Below are 21,097 nucleotides of genomic sequence, written 5' to 3'. Positions count from 1 at the left end.
CCACTTAAACACTGAATTCATTAATTTTTGTTATATATTTTCAGACAATACCACCCCCACCCCCAATTAAATTCGTATTTGCTTATAAACCTCTACTTCATCTGCAAGTTAAAAAAGACACAAAAAGGTAATGAAATTTAAAAACAAAATGCTTACAGACTTTTGCAGGGGAGGCAATCATCCTACTGTAAATTTTTATTTGTTGGAAATTTTCACATTTATCATCTTCTTTCAGACCAAACAGAGATAAAAAAATTATTATTGGACTCAAATGGTAAATTAATATTCGACTCACATGGTTGGTTTGAGATACCATAGTTTACTCCCATACTTTCATACCCTAACAAGAAAATACCCACTCTCCTGCCTCTTTTTTTTTGGCAGGCTTCTTTGTGTCATCCTAAGCTGCAGTATGTATCTTTTGAATGGAATATATTTATTAGAAAGATATTATCAATGGAACTAAACAAAAAACATGGATAATGCCAATAAAATCTATATGGTTTCTAAATAGATACCTGGAGTGTTGGCCTTGACAAAACATATTCTTTTTCACTATGAAAAAAGTAGAGAATAATAGGCTGACCTGTGTACATAAATTGCTATGCATAGATGGAGTGAGGAAAAGCGTGCCACAATGACAGATTGTGTCTAAGGGTCACACAAACGAAGGACGGACCACGTACAACAATACTAATAGCACATTTGGAGATTTATCAACAGAATTTTTCCCAAACCTTAATTCCAAAAGCAAGCAGCTTGAGTAAACACTCAATCGTGAAAAGCACGGTGAAGACTACATTTATGGATATTAAGACCCGCTCGTAATAGGAGCCTTGTTGCATATTTGAGTCACGGCCTTCGTGAGTTGATTCTGCTTGGGATTTTGCCTCAGACTCTTGTTGGTTATGAAACTGACAATATTGCAAGAGAAATTGAAAAAGAGTTAGTGATGATATCTAAATTACTAATCTACTACAGTACTACCTCACTATAATTTTTTTGACAGCAGTCATTAAAATTGACCACCTTATAGATGAGGTTACCTTGTATTGTGGTATTGAATAAATTAAATGGGATGCAACACAATAACACTTTTTGAAAGGAACCTGCCTTATACTAAAGTGCTTTATAGTGAGGAAATACTGAATTAACATAGAAATGCTTGGTTTGAGGTAGAGCATGAAAATATCTTTCCATTGTGCCCCACTTATGTTGTGAAATCTAAAGGTATTTTTAAGAAGTACTTTGCATACAACCAGTATCAAGTTGTACTTAGATTTTCTTTTAAATAAATAAAAAATATTCCAAAAGCAATTGAAATAGTTTTACAGTATTTTTCTGCACACTGATTCAATCATTTCTAATGTGAAAGGCATCTTGAAATCTATTTTCATATTCTACACCAAAGGTTTTTATTGCATTGCTATAAAAATACAAAAACCTTGCAAAACCCAGTCCAGCTCTACAAGTTCCATTACCAACCACACAGTACATGTTGTACAAAATTTCTTGGTTGTCATGGAAGCATATGTCACTTGTACAATATTCAATCATGGTATTGTCAAAATGTTTCCTTATGTAACATTTAGTACTTGCAAGTTTTGTTATACCTAAATAAAGATACAAAGGGCCAAATGGATCAAAAGTATTCAAAACAAAACTCATCTTATGTAACTTTGACCTTGTTCCTATGACAACCATTCCCAAAGAGACTGTGCACTGAAAATTAAGTGATATTTAGAGAAGAGATAATGATTGAATGAAATCTTATTTTATTTCCTTACCGTTCCAAACCCCCAAAGCGTCAGAACACATTCAATGGTAAACAATACGGTGAATCCCATGTTTAGGTACCTCAGACCAGTTTGGTATTGATCTGGTGAATTGTAAAACTATGGAAAAAATTAAGAGACAGAACAATGTCAGCACCTTTATTTACATGAAGGTCACATAGGTCAAAAGTCAATGGCCAGCGTAATAGCCATCCGTGCGCACAAGGAATTCGCAAGACAAAATAAACTATTACCATTGTACATTAGCATTACCATTGTACATTAGCATTACCATTGTACATTAGCATTACCATTGTACATTAGCATTAGGACTTAGTAACATTATTTTAGACCTAAAGTTGTAATGCTAAATCACCACTTTTAACAATACAGGTAAAATACATGTACAGTTACAGTTTATACCGTTTCTTAATACAGTGTGCTACATACGTCAGGTTAAGTGCCATAGCCAAGTGCTTACAGCATCTAGAAAATTCTTTTTTTTTTATTCCCACTGACCATTGCCTGTAGGCTCTCTTATTTGCATCTAGTTGAAAGGCTCAAATGCTGAGGACTTGCTGGATTATAGTAAACATGATATTCTGTATTAGTGTTCAGAATTGCATTGAATTAGAAGCAGATTTGTGTGAGGCGCTGTGTGCATATTATCTCAGTCTTTACAATATTATCAATCTGTATTTTTTTCCCATAATATTGTCTTACCAAATAGAATGACAATACATCACAATATTTTCCAAAATTGTGTTACTTGAACCTTGAAGGGAACTCTATATCCATAAACAATTTTCAATTGAGATTTGCATGTAACATTGCAGAAAGTTTATATTGTTATGTTGCACTGATTACCCGGTAGTCAAGATTATGTACATATGAATTATGGAAAATCAACATGATGATTCAGAAAACTTCACTTGCAAAGAGAAAAATTTAATGAGGAATTCTTGAGAAATACAATAATTAAAAGAAAAAAAAGAACATGTGATATTCTAAAAGCAACAAATTTTGTCAAAAAGATGGACACCATTCTCATCTTTCTCAAATATCCTCTACATCATAATAATAATAATAATAATAATAATAATAATTATAATAATAATAATAATAATATTAAAAATAATTCTCATGTGAATATCCCAGGAGCCTGTCTCTGTTCATTTGCTTTTTATTAATTTAAAATGGGTGACATTTTCTAAGATTATCAATTGGAAATAATTAGTGAATAGTGGGCTAGTCTGATCATGGGAGATTTACAGTCAATGAACAACAATACTAATCCCAACAATAATTAATCACTCACTCATTATAATGTTGTATACAGAAGTTATAGAGAAGTACATCACTCTCTCATTATAATGTCTGGGGATGCCTAGAGAAGTATATCACTCCCTCATTATAATGCTGTATGTGGATATCATAGAGAAGTACATCACTCCCTCATTATAATGCTGTATGTGGATATCATAGAGAAGTACATCATTCCCTCATTATAATGATGTCTGTATAAGCCATAGAGAAGTACCTCAGTTATAATGTTTGTAGAAGCCATAAAGTACATCACCCCCTCACTATAATGCTGTTTGTGGAAGCCACAGAGAAGTACAAGAATACCTCATTATTATGCTGTTTGTGGAAGCCATAGAGAAGCACATCTATTCCTTTCTAACGAACTAGGACATAAGCAAAAGTTGTGCACATACCAATAGGTAGAAGGCTATGATGTACAGGCCTATGCAACACATATCTAGCAACAAAATGCATTAAAATATGTGTATACTTTTCAATGTAATAATTATAATTCTATAAATTTCAGGCACTATCTGATTTGTGTACAAAGTGCAACTTGTTAACTTGTAAACAACTATGTGATACTGTTCAAGTTACTTCTCCCTCTGAGGCTCCCCAAGTGTCTAATATGTCAATGTCTTGTATGTATGTAAATCAGTCTTATATTGAACATTCTCATGTATCCACTACATTTGGTCATGGTACAACAGATGGATCTTGTATGTTATCTTCTTCATGTGTTCATGTAAATAGTCAAGGCAACGTAAAGAAATCTGTCAAGTCTAAAAACAATACATGGCATACTACCTTGTCTGAAAATCAATCCTCTGATCAAAATTGTCATGTCTTTGGCCTCCTCAAAAGAGGTCTATAAGTAATCAACCTAAATATTCAACACATCCTCCCTAAACTGAATGAGATAAAGTTAATATTACAGCAAACTAGAACAGTCAATATTCTAGGTCTAGGTGAAACCTTTCTTTCTGATGATACTGATGATTTGGCTCTCCAAATTCAGGGGTTCAACTTTCAACAGGGGTTCAACTTTGAAAGAAAAGATAGAGAATTCATGGGGGTTGGGGGTATTCTTCTCTATGTAGACAGTTCCATTAGTTATAACAGACGTGTTGATCTAGAGCAGGGGTGGGCAAACTACGGCCCACGGGCAGGCGGGCGGGCCACATGCGGCCTGCCAAGGGCTTTCATGCAGCCTGCCAAGGGTTTTCATGTGACCTAGGAACAAGTCATCATTCGCACTGACTCTGTTTATGTTACTCTGTTTATCAAATAAATATGCTTCTTTTCATGTTTAAGTTTAAGTTTTCAAATATTAACAACATATTAAGAACTGAAAATTAATTATGATAAAAACTTTTTGTTTTTGCTATTTCAAATATTAATTATTTTACTTAATGAACTATGTGGCCCGTGACAAGGTGTAAATTTGTGTATGCGGCACTTGCACTGGAAAGTTTGCCCACCTCTGATCTAGAGACTATTGGGGTAGAGAGTATCTCAATCGAAGTATCCCTTGCCCAATCAAGCCAATACTCTTATGTTCAGTTTACAGGCCACCTAGTTCCACAACTGATTGGATTGATAGATTTGAGGTTCAAATTCAAAAAGCATTACTAAAGGAAGATATAGAAACTATCATATTAGGTGATTTTAACACTGACTACATGAAAACTCCACCATTAACATGGATAAGTAACTCTGAAACTTACAACTTTACTCAATTAATTAACACCCCAACTAGAGTAACAGATAAAAGTGCTACTATCATTGATCATGTCTATACTAATAAACCTGAAAACATAAGTCAAACGAATGTGCCAGTGTATGCAGTGAGTAACCACTACCCAGTCTGTATAACTAGACGTGTTCCCAAATTATCTAAGAATGGTCAACACATTGAAATACAATGCAGGGACTTGAAACAGTTTGATGAGGAAATGTTCTTAAATGATTTAGTTTGCAAACTCTTCCAATCAGTCTGCAATATAGTTGATGTCAACACTGCCTTGGACAAATGGTATCAGATGTTCAATGCATCCTTAGACAAGCATGCCCCAACTAAAACAAAAAGGGTTAAATACCAAATTACACCCAAGTGGATTACTCCTGAGATCAATGAGGCTAGGCACCTAAGAGATAATTTCCACAAGAATAAAGACATGAAAAGCTATAGAAAGTGGAGGAATAAAACTAAGCACCTGATAGATAAGGCAAAAGAGAACTACTATAGACAGGCTATTAATGAAAGTAAGAGTACCAAAACATTGTGGAAGCATCTAAAAGAGCTGAACCCACTCAAGAACAGTTGTCTTCCCTTAGACTTAAGCAATATGATGATATAGCAACAGCTGTACAAGACATTGTGGAAATGTTCAACAATTTCTTCATAAGCATCTCCAGTAACAGCACTCAGAACCAGACTAACATCCCAACTGAACTTGATGCTCTTCTGTTATTTATAAGAGCTAAAATTCCTGATGATAATTATTTTTCATTAGCTAATGTTAGTGAAGCTGATGTTTTTGATATGCTAATTAAGGTGAATATTAATAAATCCTCTGGATTGGATGGTATTGGTCCATGAATTCTTAAAATTGCTGCACCAGTAATAACAAAGTCACTAACGCATATCATAAATTTAAGTATAACGAGTGGTAATTTTCCAGAAACACTGAAATGTGCAAAGGTTATACCTATCTTTAAGAAAGGAGAAAAGGAGGATCCAGGAAATTACAAGACCAATATCAATTCTACCTGTATTGTCAAAACTATTTGAAAAGCATGTAGCCATTCAGGTCTATAAATTTTTTGAAACATACTCTCTATTTCATAAAGCGCAATCAGGATTTAGAAAGTACCACTCGTGCCAAACAGAACTTACCAAATTAATTGATCTTTGGCTGAAGGAAATGGATAATGGACATAGGACTGGGATTGTTTTCCTTGACTTAAAGAAAGCCTTTGATCTTGTTGATCATGAAATTCTGCTGCAAAAGTTGAACTGTTACAGGTTTGACAATCCTTCTTTAAACTGGTTTAGATCATACCTAAACCAAATGTCTCAACAAGTAAGCATTGGCAATATTAGCTCTCAAACTCGCACTATTCATTCAGGAGTCCCTCAAGGCTCAGTTTTGGGCCCTCTCCTCTTCCTTATCTATATCAATGATCTACCATTAAATAATGAATCCACAAATACAGATTTGTTTGCAGATGATGCAACCTTGTATACATCTAGATCTGATACTGAAGTTATCCAAATGAGATTAAACTCAGACCTTATTAGAGTCTAAAACTGGGCACAACAAAACATGATGGTAATTAATGAAGATAAAACAAAATGTATGATTTTGGGGACATCACAAAAGCTACACAAGTCAGGGAACCCAAAACTATTTCTTGCAATAAATAATCATCAATTAGAAAATGTCAAACATGAAAGGCTTGTAGGTGTGCCCACAGATAATAATTTATTATGGAATGACCATATTGATAAGCTTTGTAAAACGCTGTCATCCAAAATTGCCCTTCTCAGCAGAATCAAGAAATATTCACCTATGGAAACTCGCAATCTATACTACAAGTCATATATTCTTCCAGCAATGGATTATTGTTCTAATGTATGGGGAAACTGTGCTAAATCTGAGCCTGACAGGATTTTTAAACTTCAGAAATGAGCAGCACGTGTAATTTTAGATGTATCTCTTGATCATCCCTCAAAAGCATTATTTACAGAATTCAAATGGTCCACAATATATGACAGTATAGATTTTCACAAGGCAGTTCTTTTATATAAATGTCTACATGGAACTGCAACAGAGTATCTTCAGGACTTATTCAGGCCTTTTTCAACACAATACCAGTTGAGATCAATATCACATGGAAACCTTCTAGCACCAAAACCATGAACAGAGCAATTTAAAAAGAGTTTTCAATACTCTGGTACAGTTCTGTGGAACAAGCTTCCACTACATGTACAATCTGCTGAAAATATTACATTATTTAAGAAGAGATATCATGAGCATACATGTGTTTCTAATAGATAATGGAATTTAGTATTTTAATATTAAACATGTTAAAATAAACACTAATTATTACTATCTTCATATAATGTGCATTGTTATAATCTCCTTAAGAGGGCCTCAAGGGAGAATAGTCCTTGACTAATGAATCACCCTCTATAAATAAAGCATTATTATTATTATTATTATTATTATTATTATTATTACTATTATTATTATTAAATTGCTGTCATATGGCAGCCATAAAGTATACTGGCATAGAGTGTGCCTTTTTTTTAACCTATTTTGATACTTTCAAATTCAAAATCATGACTGATTAGAGCATGTCCAAGCCAACATTTAGTGAGCATCTAGTTTTAAATCAATTGTTTTGTTTGTTCAAGAGAAGTAAAAATCATAGGAGAGCCACCACAAATAAAATAGTCTATCTGATAACCTGTTTCCATTATATTCTTAATAACAAGAGTCTCTCTGCTTTTACATATTTAGTATAACAATGTAATTCTAAAACTTCTGATAAAAAAACACCTGGAACTATCTCTTGGGACACAATCTGTTTGTCTTTATTAGCCTGTTCTTAACACTTATATTGCATCCTCAAACTTACTGATTATAACCTCTTTTAGGTTATGAATGAATCAGTGTTTTCCATCTGTTTGGCAAAATGATAATTACAAATTATATTTCACTACATTTGTCTTGAAATTCAACTAGCTCCATGTTGTAACTGACAGGAGCCATGATGTATTGATTTTTTTTAGATGACCCAAATGTCCATTAAAACCATAATTAATTAGTTATATGTCTTGTACTAATTAGTGGATCTAGGATTTATTTTCAGGGGCGGGGGTGTCAGTCATAATATGGCATGATTTGTTTTCATCAAAATGACCTGCCATTTCATTTTTCATAAAAATGGGCAGTTGAAGTAAAAGCTGTTTAAATCTGACCTTGATTTCATGATTCTGTGCCTTACATTACAGAAAACTAGGATTGTACATCTTAAACCAGGCAATATATATTGTACTCATTTGCTAATGTAACTGTGATTAAAGACTTTTTACTTTCTCTGTTATGACTTAGTGTTACATTTTCTTTTCATAACTACACAAAATCATTGCATTTTGGTGGGAGTATGTCTCTATTAAATCTCAAAAGAATAGAGAATGTTTATCTTTTGTACATAATGATATATAATATTTCTCAGGGGTCCTGTATGCAGAAAAGTACACAATATACACCCATTTACCTGGTATATATACAGGGTTGTTAATGTCTTCCCAAATAAGCAATTGATTTCAGTATCCCAAAAATAATTATGTATAACCTGTCAAAAGCTCTTTATATGATAAAACAAAAATACAGTGATCTGTCAAAACCTAATGGCTGATTAACCAAAATATAGTGATCTGTCAAAACATAATGGCTGATTAACCAAAATAAAGTCATCTGTCAAAACCTGTATAGATGACAAAACAAAAGCAGTTATCTAATGACAAAACAAAAGTACAGTTATCTATCAAAGCCATAATGGCTGATCAAACAAAAGGACAATAATCTGTCAAAACCTTTATAGATGACAAAAGTAGAGTGATCTGTCAAAACAAATTGGATGATTATACAAAGTACAGTGATCAAGGAAGATATAATTAACTTGTATTTATTCCTTTAGATGTAACTTTTGCCAAACAAATTTACCCTCAGATGTGACTTCAATAAGATGTTGCATTTATGAAAAAAAATCATGTACAAAGCTAAAAATTTAAATTGATAAATGCATGGCAATTGACCCATTTACCTATCCTTATGAGAGTGCAGTTTTATATGGGCTACATATTTGAAATAGAATAGAATGGGCTACATATTTGAAATAGAATAGAATGGGCTACATATTTGAAATAGAATAGAATGGGCTACATATTTGAAATAGAATAGAATGGGCTACATATTTGAAATAGAATAGAAGGAACTCAAACAACAAATTTTTTTTAACACATACAAAAAAATTGTGGATCAGAGTGATAAATTTTCAGAATGTGTTCAACAGTTCTGTAAAACTATGTACAAGAAATCTTAGTTAAAACTCTACAATTTGTAAATTCAGATATATTTATGCATAACAAGTGGTATAGAACATGCAACATGTCTATACCTGGTATGTTAAATGCTTATAAAATGCAACATGTCTATACCTAGTATGGTACATGCTTATAAAATGCAACATGTCTATACATTGTACATGCTGCTCAAGTGCAAAATGTCTACATGGTACATGCTAATAAAATGAAACATGTCTAAAGGTGGTATGCTTATAAAAGCCTTCACTGATAAGGTTTTGAAGAAAAACATCCAATGTACATTATGTATACACGTACTTTAAGGATAATGAAAATGTTGCATAAAGATATTTTACTACAACTGTATTTAACAATCTTTAAATGTCTAATTAAAAAAACACTTAGCAAGAAATTTGAAAATGGCATGACTGCCAAACAGAGTCTGACAAATGAAGTTAAATGCACACTTGATTCAAATCACTACAACACAGAAAGTAGGTCATGGTGACCATATATTTTCTAAACATTGCTCTGACCATAATAACAAGTCTAATTTAAAAGTTACAAGATTCTGCAGGTGATAGTGTATGAGTACTTAAGTTAAATGCAATATTAACAGCAACAAAAAAAGTTGTGGGTGAAATGTTGGTTACATTGACCTACTTTTATCTGAGCAGTGTACTACCACTTTATTGCACAGTCACCAATCAAAATACTTGACTCCATAGACAAAGCTAAATACAAACTTAGACTCCATAGACAAAGCTAAATACAAACTTAGACTCCATAGACAAAGCTAAATACAAACTTAGACTCCATAGACAAAGCTAAATACAAACTTAAAAATAAGTGTTGATTCAAGACAGACAGATATTGACTTATGGGAAAAGAGTTGCTGTACAATCTGACCAAAAATTATGAAGACATTATGAATGTAAGGATATCTGTATGAAACCAACCACTGTGACCAACTATGTTTTTACTTCAATAAAAGCTTATATTTTTCAATTGTAACTGTAATGCAGTACATAGTCTAACCTTGTTAAACCTTATCTCCAATTATATGACATCATACATTATTTTAGGATTTTTGTGAGAGAGTTATCTCATTCTTATATGGGAATAACTTATGTCAGATAAACTTGGTTAGACTCTATAAAAGACTACATACTGATAGATCATTTTCTCTTCTCATATGAAACTTTCCGCACAAATTGTACTGAAATTCCAGAATGATATGTACTGAAGTCTCAGTATGAATAATTCTTTGTATGAATCATACCAAAATACCAAATCATACTGTAAATTTGATTTTGTTTTTTGCCAATGACTTTACCTACACCTTCTAGAAATCGCTGAACACAATATTTGTTATCATCCTTTCAGAATTAATGTAGTGGAGACATTAATTAATATTATTTAATAGTTTTAATATGAATGTGTGCTGTGAAATAATAATGTTAAATATTTAACCAATAATGCATGCCAGAGAAATTGTATTTCAATGGCTCTTATTCAGTGAAAGAAATCTCCGTTTCTTCAATACAAGGGAAGGCTAGCCAAATACATGTAGATGGCATGTACCTGTTTCCAAGGGAGATAAATCAGACTGGACCTGAAATCCATCTATTATAAAAACGAATACATGCTGCAACATTTTCACAGATGAAACTGAAAATGTGAAAAACAGTTTTTGCTTCAACAATATAATTAAAATTATTGCAATTTCATTGTATATTTAGTTATGAAAACTCAAACAGTACACCTGTACATTTTCAGAGACATTTTCATCAGATCTCTGCTGGTGTCAGCATCTCCCTGTGTATTGGATAAATGTATGAATGTATTTTAATCTTTGTGTTCCTTTTTGTAGTAATGCCATTTGGTATTTAAACTATATTTTCTATTTTGGTACAGTAATTGCTCAGCAAAAATTAAATTTTCTGGTCATCTTACTTGATTGTTATAGTACCAGACAAAACAGACATTATTGTGTGGGTTAGATTTTTGTGTTGTGAGTTCCACAAAGGACAAGACATATTTTTAATTATATTTTCATGATTCCATAAAATGTATCAATGTGAAATGTAAATATGTTCCATTTCAACAAGCTCAGAACATTATCAGCAATGAACCTCCTGGAGGATGATTTAAACAGAGAAGAATGCTTGGCAGTGTTAAAAGTGGAATCACATGCAGCAAAATGTAATATTAATTGTCACATTTTCTCTACAAGTTCCCAAATATAAAGTAAGGAGACTGAATTTCAAAAACAGTATTATGATAAAGACTATAACATGAGAAACAGTACATTAAAATTAGTCCATCATTTATTAATACAAATTTTATTTTCCAATAACTGAATTTGTAAAAGTTTAATGACACTAAAATATTTTATTAACATTATTCCCATTTTAAGATGAAAATTCTGCTTTAAACCAAATATTTCAGTAAGCTGTCTGAGATTGATTATAACCAAACTCTACTGTATCTCTTAAAATTTACTGCAGCAAAATCTAATCTAAATAGCAAACAACAAAATTAAAAATACCTAGACTAGAATGCAACTCACCTTCATCATTAGTACTACTGTGTTAAGGGCTATAAGAGTCATTATAAAGTACTCAAACTTTGGGGAAACCACAAGTTTCCATATGCGGAACTTTGCAGAGTCCTTATTCTTTGGCATGAAGAGGCATAGGGGTCTGGCATTAACTGCAAAGTCTATGCATTGTTTCTGAAAAGATATACAACAAAAAATGATCACTGATACATGCTTTTCTGTATATCCATGTATAAAGCTACATTAGTTGAAAGACGTTTTTGAAAAATAAACCAAAATCCAGTAAGAGTCAATACATATGTAAGCATTAGGACATTTATGTAAAGTATTTAGCTTTAATGGGCTACCATATGTTGAATTCAGTTAGCCCCATACACTTAAGTATGACATCACATTTTGTTGTACACTTATTTATTGACCAAAACATACTTAAACTATTTTTCAAATTCCAATTATACTTGTTTCTAGGTAGGGTCAAACTGCACATAATATGCTGTCTGATCAGGGTCTATATTGTTTGTTAAACTGATTACTCCTTACAAACTGCATAAGCCCACATCTACTGGGTCATTATATAATGGCAGAGCTGGGTCTGCCTATAGACTAAACTTATAAGCAACAATATACAGTAAGAATTATTACTAATGACTCATTAACAGAAAGAAAAATCTCAGGAGTCTCAAAGCTAGTCACTTATATTAAAGTATCTTCCAAGGAATACTGAATTTTATCTGGGTTAATAGGTACTTTCCCCAGTGGCCCATTGGGTTACCATATGACTAGGTAGTTTCCCCAGTAGCCCATTGGGTTAAAATATGATTAGGTAGTTTCCCCAGTAGCCCTTTGGGTTACCATATGACTAGATAGTTTCCCCAGTAGCCCATAGACACATAGAGTAACACACAGTTATCAAGTGCTGAAAATGACTGGTATGGTGGAAAAGTATATACTTGCCTGTTAGTTGAATCCAACTACAAACAACATTGATCCTGATCTGCCATAGCATAACAAGCAGATCAGGGTCTATGCTGTTTGTTCTACTGATTACTTCTAGCAAACTGCACAAACCCAGATTTGCTGGCACATTATGCAATGGCAGATCTGGGTCTATGCAGGTTGCAGTTTTACTCATCTTATAAGCAACTATATTCGGTACTATGGCACATGCCACCAGAACAAAATACCATGATGAGACAATATACTGGCACTACCATGTAACACATTGTAAAAAGAAGAAAAAAAGTTTATTTTTTTTTTAATGGCTAGCAACTTCTTCCAAATAACTAAATGCAAATCCAAAGTGAATATAAAACACTACCTCAGTGTCATGCCGTAACCCAGTAGTTACTCAAGTAAACACTTACATATTCAACTGCTAACAAGGTATCAGTATATCTGCCATTGAATAATGTATCAGTATATCTGCCATTGAATAATGTATCAGCATATCTGCCATTGAATAATGTATCAGCATATCTGCCATTGAATAATGTATCAGTATATCTGCCATTGAATAATGTATCAGCATATCTGCCATTGAATAATGTATCAGTATATCTGCCATTGAATAATGTATCAGCATATCTGCCATTGAATAATGTATCAGTATATCTGCCATTGAATAATGTATCAGCATATCTGCCATTGAATAATGTATCAGCATATCTGCCATTGAATAATGTATCAGTATATCTGTGATTGAATAAAGTATCAGCAGATGTGCCATTGAATAATGTATCAGCAGATTGGGTCTGATCTGTATATTTGAAATTTTTGGTAGATCAGGGCCCTGAAGTCATATAACTTTAGAACTTGTGTTTGAGCTTGAGACTTTTTATCAGCCAATCACTAAGGACTTTACTTTGTAACATTACTTTTGATTGGCTGAGAGTGAAAAGCCAAACTCAATTAGAATGTCATTGACCTTTTCTCTCATTATGACAGCACTGATATTATGTCACTTGTTACCTACGTTTATTGTTGAAATATAAACTCTGTGAGAGACTGGATGTTAAATGACAACTTTGCAACCTCTGTCTCTTATTATAAAATGAAAAAGAAAATGTTTATACAGTTTTAGTGATTGCAATATCACATCACTGACCCACATGAAGATACTGGCAAGCTTTCTCACATACCCACACTGGCCAAATCCTAGACTCGAACCCATGCAGACAGAGGTGAGATGGCAGTGATCCATAATGGAGAGCAGTTTAGACCACTCGGCCCCCCCCCCCCGTTTCATTTGTATTTATTGTGACATTAATGTAAAGGGCGTTCACTATAACATCATTCAGTATACTTATGTCTATCTTATAATGTCAGCATGGTCATATATAAATAGTGGACCCTCACTGTAAAATCCCTTTGTATATTAATGACCCTCTTACAATTTGGGTATAAGTACATAGTAGTCCCTCAATGTAAAGCCTCTCTAAATGTAAACAGAATCACACATATACAATGACCCCTTACTATAATGTCCCTCTATGGGTATGATTATGCATATATAGTAGATCCTCACTGTAAGGTTCATCTGTGTATTGATGTCCTGTTATAATTTGGATATGAATATGTATTTACAGTAGTACAGTGTGGACATGGTTATGCAGATGAAATAGACACTTATTATAAAATGTCTCAACATATTGATGCTCATCATATGAGTATGGTCATGTATATAAAGCAGTCCCTCACTGTAATACCCCTGTGTATATTGATGCTCATCATATGAGTATGGTCAAGTATATAAAGCAGTCCCTCACTGTAATACCCCTGTGTATATTGATGCTCATCAAATGAGTATGGTCATGTATATAAAGCAGTCCCTCACTGTAGTACCCCTGTGTATATTGATGCCCATCATATGAGTATGGTCAAGTATATAAAGCAGTCCCTCACTCTGTAATACCCCTGTGTATATTGATGCCCATCATATGAGTATGGTCAATTATATAAAGCAGTCCCTCACTGTAATACACCTGTGCATATTGTGTATATCATGAAATACTGTTAGCCTGAACACACTATCAGGACACAGCCTTGTTGTAACATCCCTCTTTATATGGTACTTTCACCATAACATGAGTCACTTCTATGGTCCTCATGAATGGTATTATGAAGTGGCAGTATTGTCTTAATGTACACAATGATGTTATAATATATGTCACTAATCATGATAAAAAATCTGTATGAAATAAATCAATGTAGTGTAATGCTGAAGACAACAAGTGGCAAATACAAATAAAATGAACATTTTCAAGCAAAACAATTAAATTCTCACTTGATTTTTGTCTAGGTATTGATCCTCAAGGTCATTTTCTCCTTGCTCTTGGAAGGTGATGATAATTAAAGCCACAAAAATGTTGACAAAGAAGAAAGGAAAGACGATGAAAAATACAACATAGAAGATTGCCATCTCCATGTGATAGTTTGGTTTTGGTCCTTGGTCTATAGAGGTTGAGTCCATGGAATGCTTTAGAACTCTGAAAAGGTACAGTATTATCACCACATTAACAAAATTGTAAGGAAATAATTGTTCAGTTATCAAGAGAAACATCCACTATTTTTCTGTTAAAAATATCCTAGTGAGGTGTAGGAATTCCAACAAGGCCAAAAGTAAATCATATGACTTTCAAACAGGGTACAGGCAACACCGAAATGAGTAAGCAAATAAGCTTTTCAAAAGACTTGCACAATTAGTGCCAAAGACTTTTAATAAAAAGAATAGGGTATATAAAATAAATCAATTTTATATAATTTGATCATAATATAGGTGTATGCCTTTTAATTGCTGAAGCAGAGACCATCTGCCATATGTCTGGAAAACACAATATATATATGATTTTAAAAAAATCTTTGCATGGTACAGCATAGTATATTTTTGTTTTCTAATTTATAATAAGTAACTACCATGTTTGACATAATACTTATATTGTGTGCTTAACAAATTATTAGTTTGTTAATATCATAATTAGCATTCCCATCCTGCATATGAACATGCTAGAAAAGTTAGTTCCCTTTCCATAATGTTGCAAACTCTTTTCCCAATATTGATCATGCCCAACAAAACACATGTAATATACATTTTGTAGATTGATTTAAAGTGCATCATTAAGGGTTACGATGAATCATGCAGGCTTGTTAGTATGATGTGATAAAGTCATGGTGTTCTAGGTGGATTTTAGCAGTTATTTTCATACTGACATGAAAATGCCATTGACATTCTGGGTGGATTTGCCAGTTGTTTTCATGCTGATATGAAAATACCATGACATTCTGGGTGGATTTAGCAGTTGTTTTCATGCTGGTATGAAAATGCAATGGCATTCTAGGTGGATATTACCAGTTGTTTTCATGCCGATATGAAAATACCATGACATTCTGGGTGGATTTTAGCAATTGTTTTTGTGCTGATATGAAAATACCATGACATTCAAGGTGGATTTTAGCAGTTGTTTTCATGCTGGTATGAAAATGTTATGGCATTCTAGGTGGATTTTAGCAGTTGTTTTAATCCTGATATGAAAGTATCATTACATTCTAGGTGGATTTTAGTAGTTGTTTTCATGCTTGTATGAAAATACCATGACATTCAAGGTGGATTTTAGCAGTTGTTTTCATACTGGTATGAAAATGTCATGACATTTTAGGTGGATTTTAGCAGTTGTTTTCATGCTGGTATGAAAATACCATGATATTCTAGGTGGGTTTAAGCAGTTTTTTCATGCTGGTATGAAAATATCATGATATTCTAGGTGGATTTTAGCAGTTGTTTCATGCTGGTATGAAAATACCATGATATTCCAGGTGGGTTTTAGTAGTTGTTTTCATGCTGGTATGAAAATACCATGATATTCTAGGTGGATTTTGGCAGTTGTTTTCATGCTGGTATGAAAATACCATGATATTCCAGGTGGGTTTTAGCAGTTGTTTTCATGCTGGTATGAAAATACCATGATATTCTAGGTGGGTTTTAGCAGTTGTTTTCATGCTGGTATGAAAATACATGATATTCTAGGTGGGTTTTAGCAGTTGTTTTCCTCCTGCTAGGCATAGTCAGATTCAGATATGGGTGCTTAGTAGTGATTATTTGTATGCACGTTTTAACCAGTAAAAGGGCATGGGGTGTTTATAAGGGCAGACTGTCAATGAATTTGGTCAAATTCAGTGCTGTGCTTAAAAAAACTGCTTATAAAAGAGAAATAATGCAACCAGTGGTATCACTGGGGTGTGTGGACCGAATGAGGTGACACTATCAGAGGGGGTAACTCCATAATGACTGTCTATAAATTTTTTGAATTTTTGTACAGGAAGAAGGTCCATGGGGGTGACACCAAGAGTTACCATGCATGACTGTCAATACAGTTTTTGAATTTTTGTGAAGTGTAGTAGAGCCTAACTGGTGTAACAGTGCTATGGGGAAATGGGGAATTAGTTACAAGCAAGAGGGTTTTTCTTTTCTACATTACATGGAACTCTGATACCTCAAGTTCTTCATGCTGACTCCCTGCACTGTGTTTGATCTGGTTTATAAACAAACCTAGCAGACTTCAGAGAGAGCATTCCCTGAAGACCTTTCCTAGAACTAAACTTCTGGTCTGATTGTGCTAGGTGCAGACCCTTTATCTAACTCAATCTACATATCAAAATGCACAGAATCTAAATTATATAATCCAAAATACAACCATATATGTACTCTCCATACACTCTTTTCCCACTGATACTGTATGTTAGAATTTCCAAAAATATTATTTTGAGTGGGAAATTACTTGTAAAGTTTATCCTTATGAGCAAATTAATATAACTACCCAACTCTATTTTAAGCACTTTATACCTACTAAAAGAGATTAATATTTCCCTTCAACTGGTCACTAATTTTAATGTTTAAGTATTAAGGCAGACTTGCTATAATTGATTTTAATTAGCTTTACAAACACATAATCCAATTGCCATACTGCCTTCTTTGTTTCAGTTTCTCAGCACTGTAACTGGACACCACTGCATCTGAGTAGCTGCTGATAACATTGTATTCACCCCAAATCACACCCTCTACATTGAACAGTGACTGTAGAGCTAGCTACTCCTGTCTCATAGACATACTATTATTCAATTTATGGAGAGAATTTACACAATTTATACACAAACATATCTTCTGTTCTAAAATGTATATAAATACCATAGCACCTGAAAGAACTAAATTTAGCCCTATAATAGAAGGAAGGAGGTTCATGGGGATGACGCCATGAGTTACCACACTGGGTGACACCAACCCTAGTGACACCACTGAATGCAACCCTTCGTCTGAGGTTTTCAGGTCTCAGTAGCAACTCTAAATTGATCCTATAGTATTTGCTTTTACTTACGCTGGCCAACCTTCCCCTGTTGTTACTGTAAATAGTGTCAACATGGCATGCATAACGTTGTCATAATGAAAATATTGTCTCAGCCACTCTCGGTTCTTAACTGATGGAATCTTGTCATCTTTGTCATAAGAAAAATACTGGCCCCTAAAAAAAGCAGAATCAAGATGTTTAATGTTTAGCAACAGAAATAGAGAACTCCCTCATAATAATTAAAAACAGTATTCCCCAATTATAACTACATAAATATAGTACTCCCCATTGTAAGTACATAAATATAGTACTCCCCATTATAGCTACATAAATATAATACTCCCCATTATAACTACATGAATATAGTACTCCAAATTATAACTACATAAATTTAGTACTCCCCATTATAGCTACATAAATATAGTACCCCTCATTAAAACTACATAAATACAGTACTCCCTCATTTTAACTACAGAAATACAGCACTCCCTCATTATAATTACAAGACTGCAGTATTCCCTCATTATAACTATGTAAACATAGTACTCCCTCATTAAAACTAAATAAATACAGTATTCCCTCATTATAATTACAGAAATACAGTACTCATTATAATTACAAAAATATGTTTCTTCCTCATTATAATGTTGTCAATTAAAGCCATAGATAATACAGTCTTATAGTGATCCTTCCATTTGAATGAAGTATATGATACATATAATTGTATTAATAAAATGAAATTCATGACCATACCCATCTTTTAAAATATGTTATAATCAAAGGCATTATAGAGAGGGAATACAATAATAAGAAACCAGTCAAGACCATTAATAAGGCTGGAAGAAAGTCATAAAAATTGAAAGGTGTTTTGACTTATCAAAAGTATGAATTTACCTTTTCAAAGGAGTAAGTACTGTATTGTCTTTTCTAAGGGATAAATATTGCTTATTCTTAGGGGTAAGTATTGCCTATTCTTAGTGATGATTTATGCCTTTCTTCATGGTAAGAATTGCCTTTTCATAGGGGTAAGTATTCCCTTTTCTTAGGGTTAAGTATTGTCTTTTCTTAGGGTCAGTATTCCCTATTCGCAGTTAGAACTATTGCCTTTTCTGAGAGATTTGTATTGGCTTTTCTAAAAGGTAAGTATTGACTTTTCTTAGGGGTAGGTCTTCTCTATTCTTAAGGGCAAGTACTGTCTTTTCTTAGGGAAGTGTCGCCTTTTTGTAGGGGGAAGTATTGTTTACTCTTAAGGTTAACTATTGCCTTTTCTAAGAGGGAAGTATTGATTATTCTTAGAGGTAAATATTGCCTTTTCTTAGCGAGAAGTGTTGCCTATTCTTTGGGGGAAGTAATGCCTTTCCATAAGGAACTATTGCTAATTCTTAGAGGAAGTATTACCTTTTCTTTAAGGGAAGTATTTTTATGGAAAATATAGCCTTCTCATAGGGGTAAGTACTGCCTATTCTTAGGGGTAGGTATTGCCTTTTCCTAGGGGTAAGTATTGTTAGCATGAATTATAGTGCAATATATTGTGATACAAATAACTGTATAGCAATGTTTCAGTATGTATTGCTAACAAGCTATCCATTAGGAAAATCTCATGCAATACCAATAATTGCCCTTTCTAATGGGGAAGTATTAACTCTTCTTAGAGCATTTTATGACAGTGGGTAACACTTTATTACATTAGGTAACACTATTACATTAGGTAACACTTTATTACATTAGGTAACATTTTATTTCAATAGGTAATATTTTCTACCAGCTCTGTTTCTCTTTAATTTTCAAACAATGAGAAGATTCACCAAGACCCTCATGACCCCGTGTAAAATTAATTTGTAACTGTGAAACACTGGACTGCCAACTTCATTTTACACTAAAACTTACTGACACTCATCTCTGGTTTCCTTTGACTCATCTGTGCAATAGAAGAACTTTCCTCTAAAGAGTTGTACGGCAATGACAGCAAATATAAACTGGAACAACATGTACACTATCAGGATGTTGGACACATTCTTCAGGGAATTAACGACACAGTCAAATACAGCCTGGAAAGAAAGAAAAAAATGAAAACTACAACCATAAAAAGACACAGTTGAAGCATTTTAAATTATTTATTTAATTCTGTTTCAGTGTTAGTAAACTTCAAATTAATGAAGAACTATATTTCAAAAATGTCAAGCCACATAGTTTTCATAGATAGAAAAGAACCATGTTAAATATTCTTTGGCTCAAGGCATCTGATGTATAAAGTAAAGGAGGTGATTAAAGGAGGTTTCATTTTGGCCTATCACAGCCATGAATTAAAAAGGTCTCATTTTTGGCCTGTCACAGCCATGTGTTAAGGGGATTTCATGTTTTGTCCTATCCCAGCAATGTGTCAAAGGAGGTTATATTTTTGGCCTATCACAGCCATGTATTAAAGGGGATTTCATGTTTTGGCCTATCACAGCCATGTATTAAAGGGGATTTCATGTTTTGGCCTATCACAGCCATGTGTCAAAGGAGGTTTTATTTTTGGCCTATCACAGCAATGTGTCAAAGGAGGTTTTATTTTTGGCCAATCATATCCATGTATTAAAGAGGATTTCATGTTTTGGCCTATCACATCCATGTATTAAAGGGGACTTCATGTTTTGGCCTATCCAACCATGTGTCAAAGGAGGTTTTATTTTTGGCCTTATCACAGCCATGTATTAAAGGGAATTTCATATTTTGGTCTATCACAGCCATGTGTCAAAGGGTTCATTTGATTTGGCCTGTCACAGCCATGTGTTAAAGGAGTTTTCATTTTTGGCCTATCACATACATATGTTAAAGGAATTTCAATTTTTGGGCTATCACAGTCATATTTACAGGAGGCTTCATGTTTGACCTGTCACAACCACAAGTTTAAGGAGGTTTCATTTTGGCCTATCACAACCATGAGTTTAAGGAGGTCTCATTTTTGGCCTGCCACAGCAATGTGTCACAGGGGGATTAATCTTTGGCCTGTCACAGCCATGAGTAAGAGGTTTAATTA

At 33.5% G+C, this 21,097-nt stretch overlaps 1 protein-coding gene across 1 annotated transcript in view; it reads right to left on the bottom strand.

Moving 5' to 3' along the window:
* Positions 1 to 21,097, bottom strand: part of LOC149780003 (voltage-dependent calcium channel type A subunit alpha-1-like) — a 384,117-nt gene that overhangs the window by 100,305 nt on the left and 262,715 nt on the right. Inside the window, exons 28-32 of the mRNA XM_089937395.1 lie at positions 19,963 to 20,123; positions 18,106 to 18,249; positions 15,024 to 15,225; positions 11,750 to 11,914; positions 738 to 914 (exon numbers count right to left, since the gene is read on the bottom strand). Coding sequence (XP_089793521.1) covers positions 738 to 914; positions 11,750 to 11,914; positions 15,024 to 15,225; positions 18,106 to 18,249; positions 19,963 to 20,123 — 849 coding nt within the window. The remainder of the gene's footprint in view (positions 1 to 737; positions 915 to 11,749; positions 11,915 to 15,023; positions 15,226 to 18,105; positions 18,250 to 19,962; positions 20,124 to 21,097) is intronic.

Source organism: Sinohyriopsis cumingii, chromosome 16, assembly GCF_028554795.1.
Source record: "Sinohyriopsis cumingii isolate HCF-2022 chromosome 16, ASM2855479v2, whole genome shotgun sequence".
Taxonomy (NCBI): Eukaryota; Metazoa; Mollusca; class Bivalvia; order Unionida; family Unionidae; genus Sinohyriopsis; species Sinohyriopsis cumingii.
The sequence above is the reverse complement of the archived record's forward strand: the minus strand, read 5'-3'. Positions and strand labels throughout refer to the sequence as shown.